The sequence below is a fragment of the Nelumbo nucifera genome, chromosome 2 (assembly GCF_055504915.1).
Source record: "Nelumbo nucifera cultivar China Antique chromosome 2, China Antique-T2T, whole genome shotgun sequence".
NCBI classification, from domain to species: domain Eukaryota; kingdom Viridiplantae; phylum Streptophyta; class Magnoliopsida; order Proteales; family Nelumbonaceae; genus Nelumbo; species Nelumbo nucifera.
Window position 1 is genome coordinate 91,971,892 of NC_142650.1, and position 11,738 is coordinate 91,983,629.

The 11,738-nt window shown below is 37.9% G+C and overlaps 1 protein-coding gene across 3 annotated transcripts; it reads left to right on the plus strand.

The window, feature by feature from the left end:
• The first annotated feature begins 3,735 nt into the window (after window positions 1–3,735).
• Window positions 3,736–7,945, plus strand: LOC104590194 (UPF0481 protein At3g47200-like). 3 transcript variants are annotated; one of them, XM_088898896.1, is made up of 3 exons: window positions 3,736–3,811; window positions 4,031–4,171; window positions 6,160–7,945. In XM_088898896.1, exon 3 carries the CDS (start codon window positions 6,266–6,268, stop codon window positions 7,709–7,711), a length of 1,446 nt encoding a protein of 481 aa, XP_088755022.1. In that variant the 5' UTR covers window positions 3,736–3,811; window positions 4,031–4,171; window positions 6,160–6,265; the 3' UTR covers window positions 7,712–7,945. The 3 variants fall into 3 exon arrangements, with proteins under 3 accessions (XP_088755022.1, XP_088755023.1, XP_088755024.1); XM_088898897.1 differs by having other exon boundaries at window positions 4,031–4,109; XM_088898898.1 differs by lacking the exon at window positions 4,031–4,171 and having other exon boundaries at window positions 3,741–3,811.
• The last annotated feature ends 3,793 nt before the right edge of the window (window positions 7,946–11,738 follow it).

Sequence of the window (11,738 nt, forward strand, 5' to 3'; positions counted from 1 at the left end):
CCAGGTAATTACATTTACCCGAGTAAGTAACTTACCGAAAAATGAACAGAACCTAAGTGAAAGTACTTCATGTTCCTATCGAGACCGGATCTGCTCCTCACAAAGGGTGCCTCACACAGACCACATAGGTACATCCCACTGTGTATTGGGAACATCTCCCATACTTATGTGTTATTTTTTACGAAAAATGTTTTCAATGCACGGTGAGATGTGCTTGTGAGGTCGTTGTGAGGCACCCTATGTGAATAGCATATCCCAATTCATTCCTATCACCCTTCTGCAACCACAGTTCATGAGGTCTTTTCTTCCAAAACACTTCTTCTCGTTCCAGTAATTCCTCCAACTACTTAACCATCTCCTTCTCTTTCTTCAAATTTTCAGTCATAGGTGGTTGGCCTTGTAAATTCGTTGAAGGGATGAGAGATCCATCATATGGATGGCCGAGCCCTGCAAGAAGGTAGGGAAAATTTTCAAAAATTTCTCTCTCTCCCATGTGGGAATCATATTCCCTGTTTTAGAAAATTGCTTTTCAATGATCAATCTTGAACCAAGAACCGAACCAGATCTGAACAAAAACAGTAGGAGAGGGATATACTTGATACGAAGATGAAGTATCTCCCAACGAAGGTATTCACGCCCAAAGAAAAACTTCAAAGACTACTCCCACTAAAGATGACATAGTGAATGGGAGCAGAATCAGTAGTGTCCGTCCAACGAACCGAATTCTTCAGCAAGAATTCGATGGAGGCAGTGACCATGACTTCAGATCAGCCTTTCTCCAAAGACTGATATCAAGACTCTTCTTGATCGCTCCTACAATGGAGATTGAACTGGTAGTGTGGCGGCAACTGGAGGAGAATGTAAGAGCAGAAGATGGTGTAGCTATCTTCTCTCTTGGTGATCTGAGATCTGATCTCTAGATCTTGGATGGGATGAATGGTTCGCCCCCTCTTCCTTTTATAGCCTTAAAGAGAGCTCCTAATCTCATTAGGAGTTTCTTAATCCAAATCTGTATTTGGATAAAGAGTTCTCTTTAAAAGATAAGGATAATTCCTTATCTTATATGCAAAATAGATTAATTCTCTCCTAATCTCATTAGGAGATTTCCATATTCAAATCCTTAATTGAACTTGGACTCTCTGAGTGGATAGGGATAAGACCCTATCTTATATGCTGATTTAATCCCAGATTCGCCCCCTTATTTAACTAACTAGATTAGGCCAGTTCGAAATGGGCTTTAGGCCCAATAAGTCTAAGTCCTCAGAAGGCTTCCAAACTACTGCCCAGTTGGGCTTCTTTGTATGGCGTGGGACTGAAACATTGATCTACACATCAGCCATGTGGGTTTGGCCCAGCCTCTGTTACAAGGCCTAGCCGAATTCACTGAAAAGACAGTGAACCCCTTGAAGCCCATCACGTGGACTCCTAATGGGCCCAACACTTACATTAAGTGGTCCTTGGGCCAAGCCACCTTATAAAAACCTAGGGACTGTGGGCAGATGCAAGATTAGCCCATTAAGTATTGCCCTCAATGGTCTTACACTTAACCTTTCAGCCCATAATGATCAAACACTGCCCGACAAGAGAGGACATCTCCCTCAGCTGCAAGGAACAATGTTGCACTCTCTGCTCACATGGATCCCAGGAATTAAAATCTTTTTGCAAACGTTTAGAAACCGTAATATATATATATATATATATATATATATGTATATCTTTATATAAATATATTTTGCAAAACAAATTTCAACGATTGAAATCGGCTACCGGTAGTCTTGGTTTCCATCAGAGAGAGTGCATCCCCGATCATGACCTTTGTCCGACAAAGGGGTTGATCCTATCACTATGATCATCCACTTAGATGAATTCTCAAATTGTCCAACATATCCAGGTTTTGACCCCCTCTAAGGATCTTACTGATTGGCATATCAAAGACAGCTCAATCTGACACCTAGTGTAGTATCATAATCGAGTTTAGGGGTCAGGCCACCCCAACTAACTTGGCAGCACACCAGTGTCAGCCTTATCAGGATAGATCTCCCCAGATCGACCCATTGGTTGTGAACATTATAAACTAACACGAGTCTCATTATGTATCCAGTTTAAGGGTATTACATAGAAACACACTACAATAACATGAATCAAATATTCATTTTATTCATTTACAATAAATGTCGTAAGTACATCAATCTTATTGGAACTAAGGGCATACACTGTCTAACATCCGCCACCTTTTTCCTCATCCTTTCAATTTGGTGAAAGATATTACCAAACGTCCTCCTATCCCACTTAATTAATACAGCTCTCACTCTTTAATTTATAACACACTGATCTAGCACCTGTCTCACCAACCTCTTGAGGGAAGTCCTTGTGTGTCTTGTCCACAATTCTTCAAATTTAAACCCCTTCCGACGCTTAACCTTCTCACTCCATAGATTGAAAAGGAGTGGACAGTGATATGATGAAGTTGCAGTTAGGTGATCTATTGAATCGAATTATATCCTATGCAATCCGATTTATTTGCAGCTAAGCTAGAGAAGGTTTAATACATCTCCTATAATTAACCTAAGAATAACGATTTGGGTGAAATCTAATTTTGCTGGATGAAGGATGCGGTAATTTGATTATTGATATTTCATTTCGACAATTGCTAATTTATATTTTAGGGTTTTGTTGGAATAACTTGCCCCTGAAGGATGTGTGACGCAATTGCATTGGTTTCAGCCGTTCAGGCTTTCAAGTTTTATGTTTGATCCTTTATTTGTAAAGTGGTGGGCTTGGACCACTTGGTTTGCTAGGCTTATTCATTTTCTTGTTTTGCAATTACGAGTTGCTTCTTTCTTACTCTTTTCTTTTTTTTTTTTATGACAAAAAACAGAACAAATATAATTTGTACACATAGCAAATGTGTCAAAATTTTTTAATATAATGCTCCCAATGACAAATGCCAAACCAAATCAAATTAAATTTAGTTCGATACGATTTGGTTTTGATTTCCAATTTGTATTGATTCGGTTGGGGAATATGATCAAATAAATTTAATCAAATAAATGTAGAAAATAGCAGTTTTAACCCTAACATCCATTCAAATAAATTTAATCAAAAGAAACTAAAAACAGAAAATATCATTTTTATCCCTAATAAAACATGGATAACCACTTTATTCTTCTCTAATTGGTCAATTTTATTTTCTATACAAAAAAAGTGGTAGCCATACTTTTGGAACAAACAACCATGAATCCATATGTTTAAACATTTTCCACTCAGTTTAGGGATACATTTGGAATAAACAAATATGAGCCCATGCCATGAACATTTTCCACTTAGTTTAGGTGATCATGTTATTATTTTAAGATGGCATAACAAATATTTCTTAATGAAAGGTCAATTAAGCAATTAATAGGTTGCAAACTATAAATACAAACTATATATAGAATATGTTTAAGTAAATCTCTGAAACTATAGGAGGTATTTTAGTAAATGACTCTAAGACTAACAGCTGCCTTGGTGTCATTAAGTCGATCCTGGTCTCTTTCCCTACTTTCACTCAATTCAAAGTCTACATATTACTTTACTCCACTTAGAACCATTCAATGTGTTTCACGATCATTTTCAAAAAATAAAAAAATGTGTTTCACGATCATCACTTTGTACTATTCCCCCCAATTTCATCTAACTTAAAGCTTTTTCAGTTTTACTTTTCATTCTCTATAAAACCCTGCTTCGATTGGATATATCTTGAAAATACAAACACTTAGAGAGAGAAAGAGCAGATTTCTTGGCGACAACTTCAAAGAATACATCATAATTTGTGAGTTGTTTTCAATTCTCTTTCTCTCCACTCTCGTTTTAGTTTGTTTTATTAATTATCATTATTATTATTATTATTATTAGAATAGTTTCTCTAATGCTCTCTTTAATTCTCTCTCCCACTCTTGTATTTTCATTTTTCTCATTTTGCTTTTTATGCCTATTATACTTCAGGCAATCCAGTATTTTTTTGTTCTCACCTTATTTTTGCCATGTTCAGGGATAATGTGGCTGTTCAAATTGTCCATCCGAGAGTAGCCCTTATTATATACGTATCAACTATAGTGGAGCCTCTTTAGGTCCTCTCTAACATCAAAATTTCTGGGTGATTAAGTCTTTTTTTTTTTTTCTGTAAACCCAGGTAGTTAGCCCTCTCCCTATTCATATTGTTATCATGTTTCTGTGGGATGAATTCGCTAGTGGGGATTTATTATTTAACATTTTTTACTTAGAATATTTTTTGCTATCTACTGTTTTAGTCATCATCTCATATGCATGGATGTAATGGATGAGAATTATTGATCTGATTTGGAAACTTTTTTATTAGTCATTATTATTGCTTCTGTTTCCACTACTTCTATTAAACTACATTTTTCTCTGGTCAAGAATCAGACGGCCCATTCTGACCAAAAAATTTAAAAAAATAAAAAAACGGTCAAAACAGTTGAATGATTTAAATGATTTGACTGCCTGAATCAGTGATTTGCTGACTAAATCAACAGTTTTTGGTAAAATAGCAGTTATGGGATAAAATGAAACCAATCACCTGACTAATTCCCAGTTTTTCTGGTCTGACTATTCGGTCTGGTCCGATTTTAAAAACCATACTATATATGCATGCAGCAAAATAAGCTGTCTTTCAGTTTAGACAGAAGCAAGGCTTGTAGACAAATAAAGGATTTGCATGATTTTTATTTATTTTATAATTTATAATTTCTACAAATCTTTATATAATATTTCCGACATTTTCAACCTGTTTGTGGTATTCGTAAGACTGATCATATTTCCTCCAATACCCGACATTTTAAATCTTAGACCCACCTTGCAAAGCCAGAATCCACTGCATGAAAATCCTCCCAAACAGGCACTAAGAATACTTGAGGCAAACATAATGGTGTTAGTGGGAAGGAATCAGCTGCTGGCTTTTGGCAGCGATGCAGTGGTGTGTGAAGCCCTGGAGGTGCAGTTTCCGGCACCTGCTGGAAGTGTTGTGTTAACTGGTCGTGGTGGACTGACATTTTCATACGGGGCCCATTGGGCTTTTTAGTCGGTTGATGTATAAATAGGGGTCCAACGCTTATTTCGTCTAGTTGGGTGTCCATGGTTTTGTTTGAGCTATTGTCTTTGTATTATTTTTTTTTTTCTTTTCTTAATAATTTTTTTTCTTCTTACATATTTATATCGAGAGAGATGTGGTCCCGGTCCAAAACATTTTTTTTTGAAAATGGTGAAATTTAATTAGAACTAGATGAAAAACAAATTATAAAGACCCATAACTGTCCCGATAAATAATTGGATCATTCGATATACCCGATTATATTGAAAACCGTTCATGCCAGACAAATAATAGGAATCGGCATTCGATTCCGATTTAAGACACCTATTCCTGGAAACCAAACAGGCCCTTAGTTTAAACAGGATTATATTTAGGCGGAAACATAGGACCGATTCATCTTTGAGTGTATTTTCTGTTTTCTCCTTAGGATTTAAAAGGCGCCTAATCACCTCCCCACATGTTTCTAGTTTTTCTGGTGAATTTTTTAGGTTTATATCATCATCATCATCAAAGCCCTATTCCAAATTTATGTGGTCAGCTGCATGAATCCTGTTTCGACTTGTGTAAAGCCATGCCTATTGTTAAATTATTTGTTACTAATGTCCTTTTTGTTCTACCCCAAATCCTTATTCTATCCCTTTCAACTTGTAACAATACTTTTTAGGGGTGTTGTTAATGCTCTATTCTATGAATTTTGACCAAATAATTTTAGCCTATTTTCTCTCAGTTTAGGGTTTGTATAAAATTAATATTAATCAGTCGTTTGCATTTAAAATGATTCAGTACTTGCAAAATTGGAAATACTGGGAATTTAGACCTCGTTTGGTTTATGGGAATGGGTCTAGAATCAGAATCAGAATGGGTTATTCTTTCCGATTCCGACTGTGAACAAAACGGACCCTTACATATATCCCTTCAACTTATTATACAATACGCCAAGCTCTATTAGTATATTCTTTGAAATCCTCACCGAGTTTACTCTACTGACTTTCGAGCCTAACTTGAGCACATACAGCTATCCAAACATAACCCAGAACTTCGTAGTTCTAAAGCATTGTTTTGGTTTGATGCAGGACACTCGACAAAGTTTCTACTTTCTACACAGAGGCACAACATGATATAAAAGGTGCGTGATATCAGAACAAATTCTTTAAACCTGATTTTTATTTGTGAATCCAAATGGATGAGGAAAGCCAAAATAGAACGATAGAGATACGGACCGGTCCTGAAAACCAGGATGAGTTAATATTTTATAATTCCATAGTGGACTGGAAGCCAAAACATGCTGAATCTAATAAAGAATGTCCGATCCCGACGGTTCCGAGAACATTGCGAGAAGTTGAAGGTAACGGGGCAGCCTATGATCCACAGGTGGTCTCCATCGGTCCTTATCACCATGGAAATTCTAATTTCGAGAGAATGGAGGACAAGAAGATAGGAATAGCACATATGTTAGTTTCAGAGAGTAAACAAATAAAGAATAAAGGGAAACCGAGTGATCAACCGGCAACATCAGGACAGACGATTACACACTCGGACATAGAGGCGTTATACCAGAAGGTGAAAAGCCTGTCAATAGAAGCAAAGAAATGCTACAGCCACGAGAATTTTCCAGATAAGTTACAGAACAATGATGAATTCGGTCGCGTTATGTTTTTGGATGGTTGCTTTGTGGTCTTTTTCATCCATTGTCTAATAAATAATAAGCTCAAGAGATGGGAGTTGAAAAGTGAAGATGTATTTTTCATAGGAACTGACTTGTTTCTTTTGGAGAACCAACTTCCTCTTACTCTCCTCGATGCATTGATGACTGAAGCATTTCCAGAAGATGCAAAAGATGGAATTTTCGACAAGTTCATCGAGAGAATCGTCTGTTTCGACTCCGATGACCGTCGGCAACTGCACCGCAATATACAAACCCAATCCGCTTGTCATCTCCTTGACCTTTTCCGGAAAAAACTTGTCATCAAAAGCATCGATCGAGGTGATGATATATTATTTAAGTTCCGATCTGGTTTTTGTAACACGATTGGATATTTCAGGAACTGCTTTCAAAGTCAATACGAGGAGTCAATTCCTTGGCATTCAATCCGTTCAGCGGCCGAGCTTAAAGAGGCGGGGATAAATTTCAAGAAGAGCAAATCATTTAACTTGGATAGTGTCCATTTCCAAAAGGGTCTCTTCTTTGGATATCTGACACTCCCTCCAATAATCATCGATCGCTCAACCAAAACTTTGTTTCTCAACTTGTTAGTCCATGAAAGATCTCTTCCTCCGGGTAATTCGATGGTGGCTTCTTATATCTGTTTCTTGGATTCACTCATTGATCAGGCTGATGATGTGAAGGTGCTCAGGTCAGACGATGTATTAATCAATCTTCTCAGTACAGATGAAGATGCCGCCAACATGATCAACCACTTGGCCAAGGAGCTGGTGGATCATAACGATTTTTCACGTGTTACCGACCAACTTAAAAGGTATACCCAACACAAGTGGACGGTCTGGTTTGGCCAAGTTTACCACACACACTTCAGTACCCCTTGGACTGTGATTGCATTCTTGGGTGCAATATTTATTATCATCCTCACCATTGTCCAGACCTACTTCACAATCTTCCCTCGGTAAGACGACGTACTGCAAGTAGTGCTGCTAGTATGTGGAGCCCCTTCTCCATTGCCATGGTTTTGCTTCTTTCACTATTGCTTTCGCTAGCTGTTATTCTAACTGGTGATCATGATTTGTTTTCTTTTCAATATTTAAGCTTTATCATTAATAATTAAGCCAATGGCCCAATGTAATACTATTCATGGATTGAAACCTTTGTAAGTTGAGTTGGTAATTATTGTTTTGTGATATTTCAAGTTTACATTAACTTCAAATATAATATATTCTCTATTAATTAGCTAATTAAGAGGGTCAGAAAAGAAAGAGCCAAGACAAAGGAAGAAAGAAACAAACCCTGCGTTTGGTTTAAAGGAAAAAGTAAGGAAAGGAAGGGAAAGGTAGGGACATCTATATAAACTTTGTATAGATTTCTCTACCTTTCCCTTCCTTTCCCTACCTTTTCCTTCAAACCAAACATAGCAAGGCAAAAGAACCCAGTCTGAAGCCTTGAGAATTAACCACCACGATGAAGGAGTCTTCCTGCCGCATCCATTCGAACCAGATCATTAAATAACCACAAGCCAGGAATGGAGGAGAAAGTGCCTTCTCGTACATGACCTTCGTTTGTAAGTAGACTTGGCAAAAAGTTGACCCAACCTGCAAACCCGACCCAACACAACCTGAAAAAACAGGGTTAGGGTATCATAATTAGCTACCTAAATGTGAGAATGACCCGACCCGACCCGACCCGACCTGACCCAAAAAAACTAGGTTGCGATGGCTCATGGGTCAACCCGCTGACCTGATTGTCCAGTCTAATTGGGACTATTTATGCATTATTAGAAGTTTTCACTCTTTAATTTTTTCTAATTAGTCTTTACTCTTTATCGTTTACTCTTTAAATTGTTAAATGTTCAAGTTTTTTTATTTATATTTGGAACTTTAAGGTTAATTATTTTAATTTTAGATTTTCATGTAGTTTTTCTTTATTTCTTTAAATTTCAGTTATTTGTTGGGATGACCCGAATTGACCCATGGGTCAACCCTAACCCGAACATTTAGGGATAGGGTCTAGCATTTGATAACCCAACCTGAAATAAAACCCGATCCGAAATCAACCTGAAGTGTCTTGACCCAACCCGAACCCAACCCACCCAACCCAATTGCCAAGTCTATTTGTAAGCCAATCAGCTACAGAGTTGCCTTCCTTGAGAGTGTGATTGTAGGATATTCTAAGCTTCCAGTCAACTAGCAGTTTCCTTACAATCCTTTATCAGCAAGAATCAGGTCCAGGGGACTTTGAACTTTCCTTTAGGCTGTGTTTGGTTGTAGTCCAATTTTATTTGCACTAGTACAAATGCATGGAAGTGTAAATGTAAAAAAAATGCAAATTCTTGTTTAATATTGTTTTAGATTTTATTTTATTCTGGTTTATGTCTTAATTTACTTCATTTGTACTGTAATCAAACAAAATAAGATAAAATTTAAAACAAACATAGGTTAGAATTTACACTCAAATCATTTGCACTGCCATGATTTTGCATCAGTGCAAATTTATTTGCATTGCAACCAAACACAGTCTTAAGGAAGTTGATGACTACCGGTACAGGTGGAAAATTTTCACCCAACCCAGTGAACCCACCCAACCCACCCAACCTGCCCATTTACTTGGCAGGTTGTGTGATCAACCCATCACCCAACCCGCCTATTTAAATGGGTTTGGTTGGGTAAGGTTGTGGATAACCATTGGGTTAACCATTACGGACATAAGTATTAATTCCATAGCATTTTTTTTTATTTTTTTCATTTGAATTAAATAATTTATAATTAATGCATTAATTTTCTATTAACTATTGACTAAATTTAGTTTTGTCTTGAATTAACTCACTTCACCCAACATAAATCCAAATCAATTTAACCCGAGTCCGAACCAGTTCAACATTGGCCAACCATTATTCACACAACCCAACCCGACTCGATACGTGTCGATCCGGGTTGACCCAAACCCGAATCGTTTTTGATTAGTACCAACCTGTATTAGGAGCGACCTGATTTACTTACCTTGACCCACTTCGAGTTAGTCGATTCGGTCCCAAACCTGTGCACAAACCTAATATGGTCCGGTCCATGTCAATCCACCATTGGCTGAACCGGTCTAGTCTAGTACGACCAAACTGATTTAAATCTAAATGGTTCAACCACCCTTGATGTGATTAGCTCGAAGATAATCCAATTAGATAGTTCAAGTTGGTCTGACCAGTTTGAACCTAAGTGGTTCGATCAAACCCAAAATTTGAACATAGTCAAATGGCTTCGCCGCTTGTGTAAAAATAACATCCATGTAATGTGATTTGAACCTTCACAACTTGTGTAAATAGTAACTACAATTACCACCAAACTATGACCAACTTATTTGTTAAGAAAGAGTTAGTTTGTTTTTTAAGTCCATAAATATAAGATTAATACCCCATAGGCGCAGCTCCCATCCTCTTTTGTCGAAGCACCAAAATTTACTTTTAGTTTATATAGCTTCGATCGAGGGGATGGGGATCGATCCAATGAGTTCACTTTGGGTCACTCTCGACCGTCAAGTTAGTGGTTTGATAATTGGCTTCAATGAACTCACTTGCGTACTAACTTGCTCTCAAGATTATCTCTTGGGGAGGGAGTGACACATTTTGAAAATTTTATTGTTCCTATTCTTCCAAAGGAACCAGAATAAGGTTGTTACCCTTTCTAGCATCCAACACTGTTAGACAGTTTTATATGCCCTTAGCTTCAATTCGATTTGATGTACTTTTGTTATTTAGTGGAAATAATTAAAGTGCATGTTTGATTCATGTTGTTTGGTATAATTCTATGTAAGACCCTAAAACTGGACACTTATAGAGACTCGTGTTAGCTTTAAATGTTCACGGCCATTGGATAAGTCTGGGGAGATTTATCCTGCCAAGGCTAATACTGGTGTGCCACCAAGTGTTGGGATGGCCTGTCTCGGCCACCAAGGTAAGACCCAAGGCACATGCAGTATGGGATTACTTGAATCCTTGAACCGGACCAGATTTCCAGTATTGCCCTGGACCTTGGAGATAGATGGGCAAAACTGGAAAGTTACACCTGACCCTTAGACTCGATTGTGACACTTCACTAGGTGTCGGATCAGGCTGTCTTTGATATGCCAATCAGTGAGATCCTTAGCGGGGATCAAAACCTGGGTATGTTGGGACAATCCAAGAATTCATCTGAGTGGGTGATCATAGTGACAGGATCAGCCCCTTTGTCGGACAAGGGTAATGATCGGGAAAGGCACTCTCTCTGATGGAAACCAAACTGCCGGCAGTTGATTTTAATCGTTAGAATTTTGTTTTGCAAAATTAATATATATAAATATATATATATGTACGGTTTCAAAATGTTTGCAAATGGTTTTAATTCCCGGGATCCATGTCAGTAGAGAGTGCGGCACAGTTCCTTGCAGCCGAGGGAGAGGTCATCTCTTATCGGGCAGTGCTTGATCATTAAGGGCTGAGAGGTTAAGTGTAAGACCATTTAGGATAATACCTGATGGGCTAATCTTGCACCTGCCCATAGTCCCTGGGTTTTTATAAGATGGCTTGGCCCAGGGACCACTTAATGTAAGTGTTGGGCCTATAGGGTCCATATGATGGGCTCAGGGGTTTATTGAATTTTTTAGTGAATTCGGCTGGGCCTTGTAATAAAGGCTGGGCCGAACCCATGTGGCTGGTGTGTAGATTAATGCTTGGGTCCCACGCCATACAAAGAAGCCCAACTGGGCAGCAGATTGGAAACTAGTTAAACACTGAACACTAAATGGGCCAAAAGCCCATTTCGAGCTGGGATGATATGATCACCCATCTATGGGGTGAATCTGAGATTAATGTTAGTAAAAGGATTGGGCCTTTAACCTTATCCACTCTAGGAGACCAAATTCAAATTAGATTTGAATCCGGTCACCTCTTGATAAGATCAGGAGTAAGCTAACTTAATCTGTAGATAGGATTAAGATAATCCCCTATCCAAATACTGA